Here is a 20,310-nt window from a genome sequence, read left to right on the forward strand (position 1 = left end):
GATCTATATATATATATATATACATGCAAACATTTCTTAAAATATATTTGCCTGGGGCTGGGGGTGAGTCTAGAAGGATGCTTACCAGGATGTTAACAGTGTTACATTTCCTTAGGGTGGTACAATTTAGGGTGGTTTGGTTTTATTTTTTAAATATTTGCATATGTGTTTTTCTAAGTTTTCTATAGTGATTGTGCATTAATTGTGCAATTAAGAAAGAACTTTTAAAATAAAAGAAAAAAGACTGATCTTTAAAATACTTAATAACACTTCAATTAATCCAAAGTCAGGATTCAGCAAGCTTCTCTCTCTGAGTCATATCTCCATTTTTAAAACTCTATGATGGTTTTTCTTATCAGTTCTAGCTCCTATCACCTCCTGTCTGTTAAATGTCATAGAGACTTTTAATCTATTTTACCCTAGTGTACCTACTTGTACTTGTGAAATCTGACCAAAATGCTACTCTAGAAAAATCCTCAAGGGAAATAGTTAACTAGGTTATAGTTTAGGCATAAGTGTTTGGAGATGAGTTTTTCATCCTTTTCTCTGACCTTGTGGCAGCCAGTGGAACTTTAATGATTTTTTACATTGTAATCTAATTAAATACTATATAAACTTAAATTACTATGTCAGGCAAATAAGACATACTTTCATTTTCTTTAACAAATGACAGCATAAGTCCCTGAAGAATGCATGCACTCAGGCAAATTTTTTTATAATGCATTATCAGTGACAGTACCTACTGAGATGTCATTTGCATCTTTAATTCTTTTTATGACTAGTGACATAGCTCATAGATCACAAAAAGGAAAGATTGAAAATATTTTTTTCTATTCTAATGATAATATATAAATTAAAGGTAAATGTTGCAAAATAAGAAAAATTTTAGCCTATCACAATTAATTTCCTAAATGAATAATAGTACCAAAAGTAAAGGAGAGGTAACATCAAGTAAATTAGCACAAAGCACTGGGAATATTTCTAAATACAGCTCTTGGCAGCCCAAAAGGTAACAAGTCACTTATTTCCTATGGTTTAAGATAAGATTTTGTATAGCTGTGAAGATTTTATAAATCCAAATGTAAATATTCTAGTATTCCTTATGCTTTTTCTTCTTCATACATAGCATAAACTGAATTCATGTCCACCTCCTGTTCTAAACCAAAACATTACCCTAGCCAAAAATAAGGAACAGTATTATTAACTAATTTTAGCTAATTTTCTGATTCATCAGTGAAATGGGTATGTCCAGAGTGGAAGCAAATGCAGAGGATTATCAGAAATGTATGAGAAATTTAAAACAATGAAATCAGTAAGACAAACTGAATTTATAAAATATTAACTGTGGAAAAAACACTTATCTTTAGACACAAGACAAATTTTATAAGCAAATTTGTATACAACAATTTAAAATTCCTAAATGGCTACCCGGCTTAAACAAGTAGAATCAGTGGACTTTGAAACAAGCAATCAAAAATCAGACCACAAAGTTTCTGGGTTTTTTCAATTTTGTTTTGCTTTGTTTGCTAAAGAAAAATAGCTAATACAACTAACTACAGTTGAGTTATAGAGGAAGTCAGTCAACATGCGTTATGTCTCTGTACAGTAAGGAGTTGCTTAACTGCTTAAGATAAGTATTAAAACTGGACAGTGAACTTTGACCTTGTGGTTCATAGAAACGAAAAAAGTATAGGAACATGTCTTGTCTTGGCTCTCAGCCTCCAATATAATTTCTGTGTGTTTATGTCTAAGTATACCTAATATAAATGATTTAAAAAAATAGAAGATAGTTGTAGAGGAAACCCCATTTAAAAAATCTTGTAAGACCAACAAAATTCCTATTATTCAATTTCCTTGAAATAAAACCATATTGGCACGTTGGAAATTTTGTCTTGTTTTCAAAGAGCCAATATTCAACACCATTAGGCGGGTAAGAGTTTTTCAAAGGGAAACAAATATGTATTGGGTATTACGTGGCACGTAATAGGATTAAAAACTTCTGTGCTTACATTTATTCCTTCTATAATAAGTGAACATGATTTTAATTAAAGTATTCCTAATACAATTTGATATTCTTCCAAGATGTTATATTGGTGGATTGTCAGAAATTGTTTTTTTAGATAAAAGGATATCTAAATGCTGGAGGTGTAAATATGCCTAAGACAAAATTAATGAAATAATCAGGAGATTTTTAGAACTCACACAGTAATAAAAAGCACCTTTAAAGAATCAAGGACTCTCATCTTGCTATCACAGATATTTCAGTTGAAAAAGATGCTAGCTCACATCATAGTTTTAGTTTGTGCTGATGAGTATCACAAAAATTAGAGGCTTAACAACAAGGATGTACTTTGGGCCAAACAGGCAAACTATAAACAGCACCCAAGCACACCTTTTTAAAAATGACGTTTTTATTTAAAATATTTCACAATGTGAAGTTATAAATATATTTCCCAGAGAACATTAAGCGTATTCTCTAGCATATAGACTTTTGCTCATTTTTCTTTAACGTACCCTTCTTGACCATAGTCTCACTTCATGGTCCTGTGTAATCTGTCTTCTGCCCACACCGCATGCCTGAAACAGCACTTTCAGGGCAGAATGACAGAGTGATTATGAACTCTGGTCCTAAAATCAGACAGACTCTGGTTTGAATCCTAGCTGGGCCAATTTATTACATGTGTAACCTTGAACAAGTAACAACTTAATTTCTTCTCTTGATAAAAGGAGGCTAATAATAAACTAGCTGATAGGTTTGTCATGATAATTAAAGTTAGGTAAAGTATATGATGTGCTTAAGCACAGTGCCTGCCACAGAGTACGCACATTAAATAGATACTGCTGGGCCGGCCCCCTGGCTTAGCGGTTAAGTGCGTGCGCTCCGCTAGTGGCGGCCTGGGATCGGATCCGGGGCGCACACCGACGCCCCGCTTCTCCGGCCGTGCTGAGGCCGAGTCCCACATACAGCAACTAGAAGGATGTGCAACTATGACATACAGCTATCTACTGGGGCTTTGGGGGGAAAAAAAAAAAAGGAGGAGGATTGGCAATAGATGTTAGCTCAGGGCAGGTCTTCCTCAGCAAAAAGAGGAGGATTAGCATGGATGTTAGCTCAGGGCTGATCTTCCTCACAAAAAATAAATAAATAAATAAATAAATAAATAGATAGATACTGCTGTTGCTAAGGTTCTGTCACTATGCTTTGGACAGTATTGTTTAACAACTGTCTTCCAACTCAAGGGTTAAATGTACGCCTAATTCCACTGCCTGTGGCTTGTGTACTGTAGAATAAAAGTTGTCCATTTATTATAAGGACGCAGGTAAAAGATATGACAATGCCATTTTTTAAAGAGATTAGTGAACACTATCTACTGATTTGTGAAAAAACAAAAAAGAATAAGCTCCTTACCATGGTCAGTACACTGATTTCTGACATCCTCTATGCTTTCTACTTTGATGCCTTCTTGAAGAAAAATGTAACAACTGTCTTGGAACTGAACCCAGGTAGATGAAGGACAGTCTATGTGGAAAAAGAGAAACACTTAAATAACTTGAGAATAAGAATTTCATGAATTCCTAAAGATAAGGATAATAGATACTAAATTTTCACAGAAAAAATGAAAGGCAATTTCCCTTGTTAATTTAGCAGCAAGGCTCTCAGTCTTTGTTAAAATAAGAAATTGACTAGTGTGAAAGGAATTTATTTTTCTCCATTGTATATGTGGGAAAAGAGAAATGTGCCAATGATTCTCTTCTGATTTGACAGAGCAAAGTTACAAGTGTCTAGGTTGTTTAGGAATTCAGACATGTAAGTTACAGCATTATTACCAAGGCAGCAAACTATCAAGGAAGACAACCAATCAGAATTACAAGCTCTCTTTGAAGGTTATCTTTGCAGTAAATAGTAACAATTTCAGAAGTCTTAAGAGTTTCACAAGATCTTTTCATTCAAATTATATTTCCAAGAACAGAGAAGAAAACAAGTTGCTAGATTATGAATATTCAGACAAGTTTTCAAATTGCACAGGAAAATAAGATTGATGTTCTTATGAGTGTTGTTCATTTAACATTTCATCAAAGCAGATTCTTTGAACAAGTTCTATGAAACAGAACCATATCTTTTCCTCTGCTGCTGTAGGGTAGAGGGGCATCTCCTTCATCTCCAGGTGTCTTTTTGTTGTTGTTCATTATAAAAGTGTACATTTCTAAGCCTCGACTCTGGAATTTCATTAGTTTGCATTAGAAGCAAAAGTAGGCCTGTAAGAGCTTGACTTCACTGGCCAGAGTGGAGAAAGGATACAAGGATTTTACTGAATTCCAGTGAATAAAGGAGCATAAGGCATTAATCTTCCATATTCTCTTAGGTCTATATAGGGAAAATCACTAGGGTTTTACCTAGTTTTAAGTTCTGGATGTATTACAGTTTTAATATAAACAAGTAGAAGAATGCCCTACTACAAAGATCAGAACTTAACAATCAGCTATGTTAGTCTAAATTCAACAACCTTGATTTTACTAAACTCAGATTATGGCAGAGACCATTAGCTGTCCCCAGTACTTGACGTTGGCTTCTTATATAGCACTGAGTACATGGCCAACAAGGTAGATTGTTTCCCAGTCTTCTGGTAACTTCTGGATAATGAGGTGTGAATGAAAGTGAAATGTGCAAAATGTGCCTTTAAAAGAAGGGAGTGTGCTCCCTGGACCATATTTCCCTTTTCCCACTGGCTAAAATGTAGTTAGCCAACTTGAATCATGTAAACAATGGAAACAGCCTAGGAATAAGAGAGCAACAAGATGGAAGGATCCTAGGTGCAACCATCATATCACACTCAGATTGTAACGAGAGAGGAAATAAACTTCTATCTTGTTAAGCCATCATTAATTCAGGTCACTGTTACAGCAGCTGGATCAATAATCTAATTAATATAATAGGCTACTTAAAATTATCCCAATGTGTGAGATACAAGTTTTTCCCTGGCCTTGTACTGCTACATTTAGTAGTTAAACCATCCAAGATATACTGGCATGAGAGTAGGTGTCCCAAGATACAATTTATTTTGTATACAGGTTTTTTCCTTCCTGCTGTTTTATAAATACTTGCATTACACATGTGACTACCTTGGCTTGAACTCTGGTAGGAATCTAGAACTTTCCCATTATGATGGGTTAAAGGTAGTTGGATAGGGATGTTTTAGCAACAAGCACTTTCCTTTGGGAAAATGCTCATAGTGAAACATGAGTTTCATTATGAATGAAAGTAAAAAAAAAAAAAAATTTGGCTGTAAAATTATATGTGTAGTGTGATCCCAAGGTTTAAAAAGCAAGGAAGTCCAGAAAGGTTCAGGAATGGAAGATGCCAGACACCTTTGTAGGAGGAGAGTTCAGGGAGAACCTGGAAATAAGGTGCTTGGTTGAAAGTCTGTATATGGAGCAGCTAGACCCTTAGATCCTCTTCCTGAGAAACAGTACGCAGCCGTCTCAGTTTTACTATATACCTCTGCTGCTTTCTTTGAAAGTCTGGCCCTTACTCACTCAGAGGAAAAGACTTATTTCTCTAAATCCACCTCCAGACCATCAAACCTTATTCTCTGCTCATCCTGTGAGGTCCGAGCCAGTTATCTATACCATCTTCTCCAAAACATCATCACTGCAATTTATTTTGACTTCTACTTGCAATTTCATGACATTGTTTTCTCTCTTCTAAGCCACTATCCAGTGGCCATGTGAAATACCAGAAGGAACAAGTCAGACAGACTTGGGGTTTTCTCTTGGTGGTGAGAACTTGGACAACTTATTTCCTGTGTTTTCTCAGGGAAAAATGGATTATATTAACCTCATTGGATGGTTGTGAACATTAGCTAAGAAGCTACAAAACTGCACAGCATAGAGCCTAGTACAATGAAGGTGTTCGAACTACGTAGCTTTTATTAACTATCATCATTCTTGGTACCCTTCCCCACTAGACAGTGACCTCTCCAAAAATAGGGACTGAGCCTTATTAATCCCAAAGATTCAAATCCCAAACACCTTGGATAGCTCCTGGACTATAAGAGGGAATAAATATTTTGCTAAATGAATGAATATTTATTCTAAAAAATATTTGTACTAAAATATATTGCTGAATGAATGAATCTTCTCTCTTTGTCATCCTTTAAATAGCTTAATTTATCATCTCTTCAACATCTTCAAACACTCCCTTTCCAGTGTATTCATCTCTTCCTTCTGGAATCATGCTAAGTTTCTTATATCCTAAAGTATAACTGGATTGACCTTGCTGCCAGTTCTAATACCTTTACTGGTATACTTTAAAAAAAAAACTTTATTGAAATACAACATAGATACAATATGCAAGTCATAAATATACAGCTTGGTGAATTTTCATTAAGTGATCATACCCATGTAATCATCAGTGAGATGAAGAAACAGAACATTAACTTCTTTTGGTCACCACTCCCCTTCAAAGGTAATCACTGTCCTAACTACTAACACCATAGATTAATTTTGCCTGTTTTTGAACTTTATGGTAATGAAACCATACAGTATGAACTCTTTTTGTCCCTGGCTTCTTTTGATAAACATTACTTTTATGAGATTCATTCATGTTGTAGTGTGTAGCTATAGGTTGTTCTTTCTCTTTGCTATATAGTGTTGTATGAATTTATTCATCCTTTTGTTGATGAATATTTGGGTAGTTTCTAGTTTGTGGCCATTACAAGTAATGCTGCTATAAACATCCTGTGCACATCTTTCGGTGCACACATGCATGCTTTCTTGTGGGTATATTTCTAGAAGTGGATTGCTGGATCACAGAGTATATGTGTGTCTAGGTTTGGCAGATACTGCCAAACACTTTTCCAAAGTGGTTATAATTCTTATAAGCAGGAAGTAGGTTTTTTTAAAAAATCCAGTTGGATAATCATTGTCTTTAAAATAGAGTATTTCCATTAATATTTAATGTAGTTACTGACATATCTGAGTTTATATCCACCATCTTACTATTTGTTTTCTATTTGTCCTATTTGTTTTATTCCCTTTTCCCCCTTTGTTGTCTTCTTTTTGGATTATTAAACCTCTTTATATTCCATTTTTTATTTTACCTTATTAATTATATATTATTTAATTTTATTTCTGTAGTGGGTACCCTGAAAATTACAACACGCACCTTTGATTTATTAGTACCTAAAATAAATTAGTACTTTTACCACTTCCTGGACAATGCTAGGATCTTATAATAGTTTAACCTCACTGACCTCTCTTCCTCTGTTATTGTTTTATTACTATTTTGCATGGTCAATGTTCCTTTAGACTTAAACATATACTTACCATCTCTATTGCTCTTCATTCCTTCTTACATTTCTGTATTACTAACTGGGATAATTTTCCGTTTGTCTGAAGAAATCTCTTTGATGTTTCTTTTAAGTGCAGGTTTACTACAAACTCCCTCAGCTCTTGGTTTTCTGTAAATGTCTTTATGCTGCCTTTATGTTTGAAGGATATTTTTGCAAATACAGAATTCTATAATGGCAGCTTATCTTTCATTTAAGATGTCATTTTATTGTTATGGCTTCCATCGTTCCTTTTGAGAAATTAGCTGTCAGTCGGATTGTTGCTCTTTCTGGCTGCTTTCAAAATTTTCTTTATTTTGGGTGTTTAGCAGTTTGACAGGGGTATGCTTAGTATTTTTTTTTTAAATCCTGCTAATAATTCAGTGCACTTACTGAATCTGTGGCTTATTTTCATTGGTCACTTTGGGAAAGTTCTTTGCCATTATCACTTCAAATAATGCTTCTATTCCATGTTCTCTCTCTTCCCCTTCTGGGACTCAAATTATGTATATGTTAGACGTTTCATCATGTCCTATGCGTTCTCTTTGCTCTTTTCTATATTTTTAATACTTTTGGCTCTCAGTACTGTAATTTTCTCTTTCTGGTTTACTAATCTACTCTTCAGTTTTAAAAAATCTGCTGTTAAACCCATCTATTGAGTTCATAATGTCAGTGATTTTTCAGTTATAGAATTTCAATTTGTTTATATTTTTATAGATTCTGGGTCTCTGGTGAAGTTCTCAATCTTATTATCTATATTCTTGAACTTATTATAGTTAAAGTCCATTTCTGATAACTCTAATTTCTGGGTTACTTGTTGGTCTGTTTTTATTTTTGTTTTTTCCCCCTTTGGCCTGTTTCTTGTTATGCCTGGTAGTTTTTTATCAAATCCCAGACACTGTGTAGGAAAAATTGTAGAAGGTCTAGATGATGTTATTCTCCTTTAGAAAGGATTCTGGCAGCTAGAGTACTGAAGATTACCTTAACACAATCAGGGATTGAGTTGACCTGAGGAGGTGTTACAGCCTTTGTGAGGCCCAATATCCATAGATCCCAGTGGAAAGCCTGGATATTAACTAGAGGCCCTTCTCTTTGCCACGTTAATATTCATATTTTTGTCTCCTTAACACCATGAGACTGCCAAAAACTCTGCTCTGCTTTTAGCTGCTTAAAATTTTGGCAACTCTCCTAAGGAAAAAAGTAACACAGAATATTGGGCTCACCTCAACAACCTGCCTTAGCAGCTCTCTGATACCTACAGATATGGTTCTTATGGAATTTTATCTAGATTTTCTAGTTCTTGATGGGAGTGTTACCCTCCCAATCCATTATAGCTAGAAGCAGAATTCCCTGTTTCACACTTTTGAACAACTTATCAAAAATTGTTCATCCATCCAACAAACATTTGCTGAGCTACTCCTCTGTGTGGGATATAATGGTGAGCGCTAAGCGGTAAGGAGAAAGGGATATAAGGAGGAATGAGTCCTACAGTTAAAGCGCTCAGTCTGATGGGAGAGTCAGACACTCATACATATTACAAAGGCATGACGGGTAAAATGCTATGAGACTATAGAAGAAAGAGTACGTGACTTGTAGAGTAAGGGGACATTTCAAAAAAGAGGCAACATTTGAGCTACAGCTCACAAGATAAATGAGTTTGCCAGGCAGAAAAGGAAAAAGGAGAAATTCCAGGCAGAGGGAATATACCACAAAAAGCACAACGACAGGCACACAGTAAGGAACCAAATATTGCTTGAATGAGTGAACTAGGCAAGTCTCTCCTTCCTCCCCCTCCTCCTGCCAGATAATGTCTTATGTATTAAGTCATGACAGAGAAAATAAGCAGTCATTTCCAGAATGAAACTCAAACTGAAAGTCACAAGGGCAGACGATACTCTGAATTGCAAACTTATATTTTCTTTTTCTTCCTTTTTTTCCTTCTACATTATTCTGGTTCTTTTTCTCTCTCTCTCCTTTTTTTTTTTTTTTGGTGAGGAAGATTGGCACTGAGCTAACATCTGTTGCCAATCCTCCTCTTTTTGCTGAGGAAGATTGGCCCTGGGCTAACATCCGTACCATGGGGATTTATGAATAAGAACCATAGGTAGCCATTCTTCTTGGAAAAGAGGCTGTGTTACCCTTTGATGACCTACACACATTCACATGCACATGGATCAAATGGATCAAATCCGGCTCTGTATGGTAGCTATCTGATACTTATTCCATTTTCTTCAGTCATGCAGACTGTTAACTGCATGACAACAAAGACCATGTCTTAAATCTAACTATACCCCCAATGATAACTATCATAGTGTCTTGTACGTAACACAAGATAGCATGCAGAGAAGGAGGACACTGCAGGCTTCTGATTAAGCATATTAGGCTGTGGAGAAAATCTGGTTCTGACTACATGATCTTGGGTATGTTACTTAACCTTACCATGCCCCAGTTTCCTTATTTGTAAAATGGAGATGATAATAGTACCTATCTCAGTGTGCTGTTGTGGAAAGATTGTTCTAGGGATTCCATATGAACAAAAAGGAAAAGAATTCCTGCCATCTTGGAGTCTATGTCCTAGTCCAGGCAGATACACAAAGGCAAGATAGGTAAGTAAAGTAGAATGTTAGATGGTGTTTTATACTTAGATGGTATATTAGTGATCTATTACTATGTAACAAATTAGCAGCTTAAGACAACAAAAAAACTTTTATCATCTCACACAGTTTCTCCGGGTTGAAAATTGAGAAGTAGCTGCTTAGCTGGGTGATTTTGGCTTGGGGTCTCTCATGAAGTTGCAGTCAAGATGCTGGCCAGGGCCGCAGCCATCAGAAAACAACTGGGGCTGGAGGATCAGTCTCCAAGAAAGCTCACTCATATGCATGGTGAGTGGGTGCTGCTGTGGGTAGAAGGCCGCAGTTCCTGACCATGTGGACTTCTCCACAGGGCTGCTTGAGGGTCCTTATGACATGGCAGGTGGCTTCCCTCAGAGCAACTGATTCAAATGAGAACAGGGTAGAAGTGCAATGCCTTTTATAGTCCAGGCTTGGGAGTCACACTGTGATTTCCACAATATCGTATTGGTTATATAGGTCAGCCCTATTCAGTGTGTACGTGAGCTGCACAAGAGTATGAATTCCAGGAGGTGAGAATCATTGGAGCCATCTTGGAGGCTAGCAACCACAGACAGTGGTAAGTACTAAGGAGAAAAGTGCAAGATCCTGAGTATAGGGTAGAGTTTAGGGTTGCACTTTTAGAAAGGTCTCTAAGAAAGATCTCATTATAAAGGTGACATATAAAAAAAGATCTGAATGAGCTGAAGGAAAAAAAGCCATGTGGATGTCTAGGTCAGACAGAGGAAAGGACAAACACAAGGCCCCTGAGATGGGAGTGAGTATGATGATGATAATGATAATTGTAGCAGCTCAAAGACCACTGTTGAATAATTAAATAAGCAATACGTGATTAGACCAAAAAAACTATAAGCAGAAAAATAGAAAAGAAACTAAGTGTTGACTCACTTCCTCAAAACTTTCAACTGCCTTCTCCTTAGGCTCATTTCAGCCTTAGCAGTAACTCCAGTTAATTCAGCATTGAACCCTTCTTCTCCTGCTGCAGGTCAGAGTGTGTGCCTGGAAACCAGCTTTAAGCACTACTCAAGAGATACATTTTTACTTTGAGAAGAACAGTGTTCAAACAGAGGCTGGATACCTCCTGTGAGGAAAGTTGTTGAGGTTCCTGCACTTCATGAGCAGAAGGCTAAACTAAGTCTTCTTCAATGCTAAGTATCTTAGCTATAATCCTGTTATAGTTAAAAAACTGCCTCCCCAAAATACTGCCACAGATTTTCAATTACAGATTCTGTAATATTTTCTATAAAAATATATTTCAATAAATACACTTCACTCAAAAAAAAACCTGCCCACAATGCTCTCTGCAAAGTGCTGTTCTGTTACTCTTACTTCTTCAGAGCAGTCCTGAAAGATAGGTGGTTATTACTAATGCACCTAAATGACTCTCTATGGATTTTATAATTTTATAATTCTATTGATTTAATATGTACAGGAATTTAGAAGTCTGATGAAAATTTTAAAAGCTTGTACTTAACATAACTCCAGAATTTTCCATACAGATCCTCTGCCTAAAATTACCATGTGATAAAAGAATAAAATGGTGTATCCACAAGAATATTTTGCATTACTGGTCAGTTCTAATAGAATTCTCTGTTCCCTTATAACTTCTTTTTTTAAACAACCAGGCACAGCATAAGAGGAAGTGATCCTTGAGACATACTTGTTCTGAATGTTAACAAAGGAAAGGCAAAGATTGTATTTTTTTTCCCATGTCAATAATAAGACCTTTGCCCCTCTCCCGTTCAGCCATGAGTTGCAGTCACTTACCTTCCACAAGGGCAACTGTGGCGGAGACAGAGTAAGAAAAGGAGCTGTTTATTACCTCAATATATATGGATGAAGGAGTGGTGTTCCAAGTCTCTGACTAATCCGGGGGGCTGTATCAGGAGATTCAAGATCTCCCTGAATCACAGGGAAATTCAGCCACCCTGACACTCCATCCCCTCTCCACGTCACCCTTCCCAACCTGGCTTTCAAGACGTCCACCTCCATCTTCACCCCTCACGTCCTTTCTCAGAAGAGCTGTCATGATATTTATTCATAGAACGGGGGTGGCAGTGTTACTCTGCATCTTTCTCATTGGGCATCACGGGTCCATTTTCTTAGAAATTCAGTCTCAAGATTTGCCTTTAAAATCTAAAATAACCCACAAAAGGAATGAAATACTTGATATGTATCATAAAAATTTGTGGACAGTAACCCTGTTTTCATTTCAACACATAAGCACATTTTTAGATGCTTCTCAACAATGAAAGAAGTCCTGGAATAATACCTAATTGTAATTTCACTTTTTCATTGGAAGAAAAATATTTATTAACATTTCAAAATTTACAAGAATATATCTGAGATAATTTCCCCTGAAAGATAATAGTGCCATCCACAAGGGTCAGAAAAAGTCACATCAATAGATTAACATGATTTAATGCTTTGAATTAATAATTAAGGTGAGTTTGCAGCAGAGGTAAAATAATTTGAAAGAAACTGCAGTCTAGTTATCTCCCCTACTTTTAAAATTCATCTAAGTTTTTTTGTTCTTTTATTATATAAAATTAGAATAAAGTACAGAGACAAATCAAAACAAAACAAAAATCCACAAGACAATAAACTCTTTGCTGTTATGAAGCTTCCTTCTGGTAAGAAGAGGGACAAGCAGGAAGACAATGAATAAACAAGAGGCATTCCGATGGTATTAAGGGCTTTGAAGAAGACGAAACATGGGGATGTGATAGAGAATGTGGGGCGTTCAGAGAAGGCCTGAGGAGGTGACATATGAAGACAGATCTGAATGATGTGGGTAGGGGCAGCCATGCCAAGGACCAGGGAAGGGAAGGGTGGTCTGCGCAGAACCAGCAGGTGTTTGACTCCCCAGGAGGGCAGTGTGGATAAACAGAGTGAATGGCAGGAAGGGTGGTGAGAGGTGATGTCAGGGAGGAAGGCAGGGGCACCTCATCTAAGGCTTATAGGCTATGGCAATTCAAAATTAGTAACCAGATTCTGATTCACGTGATGACCACAGAATGAAGATTTACTCTGAACATGCTTATATTCATTCATCTCATACCCCCATGGGAAATCACTGACCCAGTGAACATAGACTGAGCATCTACTCTGTGCAAAAAGCACCATTACAGAAGGATTTTTTAGGGCCGGCCCCGTGGCTTAGCGGTTAAGTGCGCGCGCTCCGCTGCTGGCGGCCTGGGTTCGGGTCCCAGGCGCGCACCGATGCACCGCTTCTCCGGCCATGCTGAGGCCGTGTCCCACATACAAAAAGTAGAAGGATGTGCAACTATAACATACAACTATCTACTGGGGCTTTGGGGGAAAAATAAATAAATAAATAAATAAAAAAGAAGGATTTTTTAAGAGAGATGCCATGGAACCTTACTCGGGAATTTAAAGAATGTTTTGTTCACTGTGATTTTCAAGATAATAACTAAGAACAACATAAGATTACTTACACGAATAAACTCCAAAATAACAGAGAACAATAACAATGATTTCCATTTCAACATCAAATTTATACTTCATGCAATACCATAGAAGCTTTTCTGTTAAGATCTTACCATTCAGCTAATTCGGTGATAACCTTGGAAAGCTCTTTCTTGATTTAGTTCTAAGCTGAATAGCATACCTAATCTTGTCTGGATAGGAGATTTGTGCTGTATTATGATGAAAAACATACATAGTTTTCCAGTCCTATATCATCAACGTGTATGTGAATAACCATAAACATCCAACACACATAATGTGGCACTCCTGATGTTTTCTGGTTGCAATACTGACCTTTCATTTTGTATGAAGAGAATAAAGGGAAGGAATCCAGGATTTACCATGCCTGTAGTAGGACTAGACATAGAGTTCTCTCTTAATGCTCATGATAGCCCTATGAGGTATTATCTTCATTTTACTGAAGTGCAGTGAGTTGGGCAACCTGATCAAGGCCACACAGTTTGTACCTAACTCCAAAGCTCGTGCTTTCTAAATGAATCCTTAAAGCCTCCTGACTGAGAGAAGCTGATTAATTAATAGCAGTAATTGATTCAACATGCACTTCTTCTAAAGCTCTTGAAAAGCCGATTTAACCATACTGGACTTACCAAAAGAAAAAGAATAAAACTTTGCAAAGATAGCTTGTCCTTTATTGCTGGTCAAAATAGCTTCTCTGAAGAAGAGAGAGATCAAAATCTAGAAGCAGATTTTTTTTTAAAATCTGACAGGAGTATTTTTTGACTAGACTGAAGAATGAAGGCATGGCAACCCAGAGGGTGGGTTAAACAGGCGTTTAGATGTCACCAGCAAAAGTACCGAGGGTGTGCATTATGGAGGACTCAAAACAGTTAGCCTTGGCAGACTCTCTAGTCCAGCCTGTCTTAGATAAAACTGATGTGCTCAGTTTGAACTGTGGGAAAATGGGCACTTCTTGTTTCTGCTCCTTCAGAGGCAGCAGATGGCATAATTGGTCATAAATGCTGGTCGACAAAGCTTTCAGGAAAGAAGCTTTGAGTCTGTAAGCTTAAGTTCTGAGCTGCTTATTCTGCTGCTGCCTCCAACACTGAGATCCTTTAACACATGCCTGCCTGTCAGTAGGCTTCCAGCAGGAACTTATAAAATGGCAGTGAAATTCAGGGGAAAAAACCCAAACTCTTGCATAATCATTTTATTCAAACCCAAACAAATATTCACTTAGTTCTTGTTTATTTTGCTCTTTAATTCCTGGAACTGTTGAATCAATAGTGTTTTGGGATGGAAGTCTTTCCCCAGAGTTTCCCCCATCAACATTTTTGACATGCTTGTATGGGACACTTGTTTAAAAAAACACAAAACACACATTCAACAGAATTGTCTATTTCCCTCAGGAGTCATTTTGGAAGCGACTGACTAATCATATATAATTGTTCAGATGTCACTTGCACAACAGCAGACTAGACAAAGATTTTTAATCACAACTTAGGTGAAATCCAATGCTTCGCCTGTTCACGTCCCACTTCGATCCAGGGCTTATTTGGCTGAACTCTTTTCCTGTTTCAACAACTTGAACACCAACCAATTGGACAAACAACGCCGCCGGCAGAAGAGGGCCTGCTTCCCCCACCCCCACCATCCGCCCCGCTGTGCACGAGCTGGGGACATCTCCGCTGCCAACTTCCCCGTGTCTCATTTCAGCCCAAATGACCCTGAAACTAGGCTCATCGTGGGACTCGAAGTCCCTCTGCCCCCTGTCAGTTAGGCCCCGTTTGGGGGCCCCTCTCCGCGGAGTGGGGTATGCGCTGACCCCGTGGAAGACAGGGGGCTCTCTCGGATCCTCGGCGACCCCTTCCGCGGGGCGCTGTCTCGGAACCCACTGAACGGGGAGGAGAGTGGGGGATGACCAGGCACCAGCGTCCACGGGGGCGCACGGGGTGGGCATGCGGGTGACGGCGAGATGCCCGGTCGGGATGCAGCCCCCTCCGGCCGCCCTCGGGCGGGGCGGGGTGGAGAGTCTGCTCCTTTGGGCAGGGGGCGAAGGCAGTTGCGCGAAGTCCGGGCTCCCAGGCCGAGGAGGGGGCGCGGCACGGGGGCAGCTTACCCGCGACCACGGCGGCGGCGAGGCCCAGCAGCGGCAGCAGGAGAGCAGGCAGCGCGGCCCGGGGCATGACGGCGGGTGCGGGCGCCGAGCGCGGCGCTTCTCGGAAGTGCGGATCTGCCTGAGCCCTCCCTCGGAGCTGGCCCCGCGGGGAGGGGCTGGAGTGGAGGGGGCCCCCCCCAGCGCTGACCCAGGCTGCCAGATCCCGCTGGCCCGCTGCCTTCTGGAACACCTCTCCGTAATTTCTAAAACTTTTCATTTGAACTGAAATAATTCCAGACTCTCAAAACTGTTGCAAAAATAGTACAAAGAATTTCCGTAACCTTTCAACCAGCTTCTCTAAATGTTAACATCGTATATAACTCCAGTACAATGACCAAAGCCAGGAAAGTAGCGCTGGTAGAATACTATTAACTAATCTACAGGCCGTATCTCATTCCACTAATTGTCACTCTAATGTTTTTCTGTTCTAAAATCCAGTCCAGGATCCGGCATTGCATTGAGATGTCATGTCTCCTTGATCTCCTTCAATGTGAGACAGCTCCTCTGTCATTCTTTGTCTTTCGTGATCTCAACCCTTTCTAACCCTTTCCAACCCTTTCCGTGCCTCTGATAGTCCAGTCTGAAATGGAGTGATTGCACCAAGGAAGTCTGACCAAAGGGGTCTATAAGGAAAGTCATAGTGTCGGAGGTGTTAGGGGCCATCTGCATTTACTGATAGGAAGGAACATAACTTACTCATGGACACACAGTGAATGCCAAAACCAAACCAGAGCCCAGGGCTTCTGCTGAACTCTGCCACCCAGTCCAGGTTTGGCCCCTTGCTGAAGCATCAAGGTCTGGCTCAACTTATTTCCCTTCTTCTTCTCAGGCTGTCAATAATGGGTTTATATACTGAACCCAAACCCAAAATGAATCGTTTCAAAGGTACTCTATGTTTAAATATTCAAACATTCTGATTCTGGACCCTTCTGTCCTGCTAACTACGCAAGTAAAATGAACAGTTCTCTGCAACCATACAACTAAAAAAGTTTTCTCCACCTTCACCTAAGGCACCAAAGTATATTTTATCACTATGGATTACTTTGCATTAAACTAATTTTCACATAATCCTTAGATTTACGATAGAAATGGCATCCTAACAAATCATTTTAATGTAGGCAAGTAACCCACTTCTACAGTGTTTTGTTTCTAGATCATTGAACTAAGGGAAGGTATATTTTTTCCACTGTTAACTCTGGGGCACACTTCCTCATTTTTTTTATGATAGTATGACAAAACAGACTACTGACTACCTCTGTGTGGGACAATGTGATATTTCATTAAAATATCTCACTGTGATGTTCTCCTTTCCAATCACACCTCACACCTTTTATTTTTTCATCTCTTTCACTCCAACTTACCTCCTCTTTGACCTCATTCCAGACTCCAGTCCCTTGACTTCATCTTCCTCAGCCTGTTATTTCTCCCTTCTCCATCCAGCCTGGGCACCACACCCTCCCTTGTTCCTCTGTTGCATCCACCTGGCCAATGCTGAACCTGGGGTCTCTTCTTTCTTTCTTTTTTTTTTTTTTCCTTTTTACAATTAAAAAAATTTCCCGTAGCTTTATTGAGATATAATTGACGTATAACACTGTGTAAGTTTAAGGTGTACAACACATTGATTTGATACACTTATATATTGCAAAATGGTTACCACCATAGTGTTAGCTAATAAATCCATCCTCTCACATTATTAATTCTTTTTTGTAGTGAGAACATTTAAGATCTACTCTTTTAGCAACTTTCAAGTATACAATACAGTATTATTAACTATAATCACCATACTGTACATTAGATCCCCAGAACTTACTCATCTTATAACTGCAAGTTTGCACCCTTTGTCCAACAGCTCCCCCTTTCCCCCACTCCTAGCTCCTGATAACCACCACTCTACTCCCTGTTTTTATGAATTTGGCTTTTTTAGATCCCATATATAAGTGATGTCATTCAGTATTCGTCTTTCTCTGTGTGACATTTTGAAAAATTGAGATATAATTGACATATAACATTATATTAGTTTCAGATGTACAACATAATGATTCAATATTTGTATATATTGCAAAATGGTCACCACAGTAAGTCTAGTTAACATCCATCACCATGTGTAGTTACAAAAAATTTTTTTCTTGTGTTGCTGGCTTATTTCACTTAGCATAATGCCCTCAGCGTTCATCCATGTTGTTGCAAATGGCAGTTTTCTTCTTTCTTATGGCTGAATAATATTCTACTATGAACATTTATATATCCAATAACCTTGATATTATATCCATCAAAGTATATATCCATTATATGTATATCCATTATTATATCATGATATATATATCCATGATATGTATCCATTATAAATAGACATGTATTTATTAATAAATAAATATATCTATATATGTATATCTAAAAATATATCACATTTTTAAATCCATTCAACCATTGATGGACACTTAGGTTGCTTCCATGTCTTGGCTATTGTAAATAATGCTGCAATGATCATGGGAGTGCAGGTATCTCTTCAAGATCCTGTTTTTTATTTCCTTTGGATATACACCCAAAAGTGGGATTGCTGGATCATATGGTAGTTCTATTTTTAATTTTTTGAGGATGGGGTCTCTTCTTTCTTCTTCACAAACTGCTTTTCCTCAACTTTACTGAAGTAACTGAGGATAGGTAGAGGAGATCAATCAATTCTCCTGATGGTTGTCACTACAAATATATGCCTTTTAATTTCATCTGGGCCCTGTATGCCTCTTGTGTAATCCTTTTATTTTGTTTTGGTTATTGTCCTCTGCCATTCCCCCTCATCGGGTATTTCAATTTTTCATTACTCTCTTCAAGCTGAGACCCAATTTGCTACCCTTGTTTCTCAGCAGAAGTCCTCACCTTCTCTATTCAACAGGAAAGTGAGGGCCATCAGGTGTAACAAACATCCTCAAACGCTTATCTGCTCTCCCCTTCTCTTTCATGCGGGTCTTCCTCTTGTGACCTCAGAGAGGAAGGCATGCTTCCCCCCAACCCATCCAAACCCAGTTCCTCTTTCTGTGGGCTTAGAATTCCCTGTCTCATTCCATCTTCTCCAAGATCTTCCTCCATTAATGACTCCCCCTCTCTCCCCTGCATCATGAACTTCTCTCTGTCCACTGTTTTTGGTTTTGTTTTTGCTTTGTCTTTCCTCTCAGCTTCTAAACCTATGAATCTCTTTCCTTGCTCCTTTGGAAAAAACTCGTCTTCAACCCTCTTTCTCGCTCTAGCTATAGCCCAACTCCTTTCCTTTCCATCTCCACCATACTTCTCAAAATTTCATGTTCCCCATTTTCTTAATTTCGCTTTTACTTTTCAGCTCACTCCCCTCTGGATTCTGGTTCGACCCCTCTGCTGCATTTCCATTGGCTAAGATCACCACTGTTTTGCTAATTCCTGGAGTCCAGTTTTATCTCACTTTGCATCTGTGTTGTTTAGCAATTGGAGCAATATTGACTTGATCCTACACTGTATTAAAAGGGTATTTGGCCAGGGAACCAAAACCCTAGGACTTCTCAGGCCTGATATCAACCCACATAAGGTCCCTGGAGAAGGTCCCTACACTGGGCATTGCAGAGCTCCCTTTTGGCCTGAGATAGTCAGGTCCAGACAACTTTAGACCACACAGCAGGTGAGTCCTCCTCTGTGTTTTTCAGCTTCCCTCGGCCCAGGAATGGGGAAAATGTGATGAAGACGAAAGGCTGATGAGAAAGACCAGTGAAGAGGCTGGTGCAAATAATCCAACAAAAAAAAGGATAAAGGCCTGAACTAAGACCGTTGGCAGTGGAGATAGCCACTCTGTGAGAAGTCTGAGGTAAAATTGACAGAATTGTTGGGTTTACAGAGATGAGAAAGAGAGGATTTGAGGATGCCTTCTGAGTTTCTAGCCTAGGAGACAAGGGTATGATGTCTTCATATTAATTGAAAGAGAATATAAAAAGAACTTGGTTGGGGGAATGGAAAAAAAGTTTCTAAAATTCTGTTTGTGATTAATTTAGCTTAGGAAAAAGAGAAATACATGTATATTAAATTTGTTGAGATGTAGATATTGTGAGAATGTTTTAATTTAGAATATACAGGGATTAGAGGTAACTTTGTACAGATTGTGAGGCCTTGTAAAAAAAAAGTCTTTGAGATCTAGCTAAAATTTGTCTTCTTAAGCAAGATAAGGTTGTTGAACTAATAACAATTAGGTCATTTCTGCAAGAGGGTTTTAGGATTAAATGAACCCCAAATAAAGAAATCTGAATCTCTGACTTCCCCTAGCATAAACTCAGCCGTGGGGTTGCGATTGGGGGTTACCAACACTACAGCAGCCATTTGCAGGTGAGAACTCCCAGATAATGAAAATATCTTGCCCTAGGATCAGGGAGAGGAACATGCTGTGGGGGAGGGAAGAGGGGAAAAAGACAGTGATCATTGGTATCACTTCTATATTTGTCCCCTATACATGATCATTAGGTCTTTTTGCTTGCTTTTTTAGGTACCTCATTTTGAAAGATCAATAATGTCAGACCACAGGTTGGGTTGGGGTTAGTTAGGAAATATTGGAAAAAGGCTGTCTTCAGTTCTTCTGAGACATCTGGAACAGGGAGAAATGAGGAGGGGAACCAATAGTGGCAGTTCTGGTCATGTGGAGAATGACTTTCATGGAGATTGTCCAGTGGGAGTTGGAACTACGAACCTACAATTAGATATATGAAGTACTGACTGAGAAGTGGTTGACGAATGCCTT

At 38.6% G+C, this 20,310-nt stretch overlaps 1 protein-coding gene across 1 annotated transcript in view; it reads right to left on the minus strand.

Moving 5' to 3' along the window:
* LY75 (lymphocyte antigen 75) overlaps nt 1-20,310 on the minus strand; it is a 120,472-nt gene that overhangs the window by 12,217 nt on the left and 87,945 nt on the right. Inside the window, exon 35 of the mRNA XM_058549066.1 lies at nt 3,410-3,520. Within this exon, the coding sequence (XP_058405049.1) occupies nt 3,410-3,520 (111 nt within the window). The remainder of the gene's footprint in view (nt 1-3,409; nt 3,521-20,310) is intronic.

The sequence above is a fragment of the Diceros bicornis genome, chromosome 10 (assembly GCF_020826845.1).
Source record: "Diceros bicornis minor isolate mBicDic1 chromosome 10, mDicBic1.mat.cur, whole genome shotgun sequence".
NCBI lineage: Eukaryota > Metazoa > Chordata > Mammalia > Perissodactyla > Rhinocerotidae > Diceros > Diceros bicornis.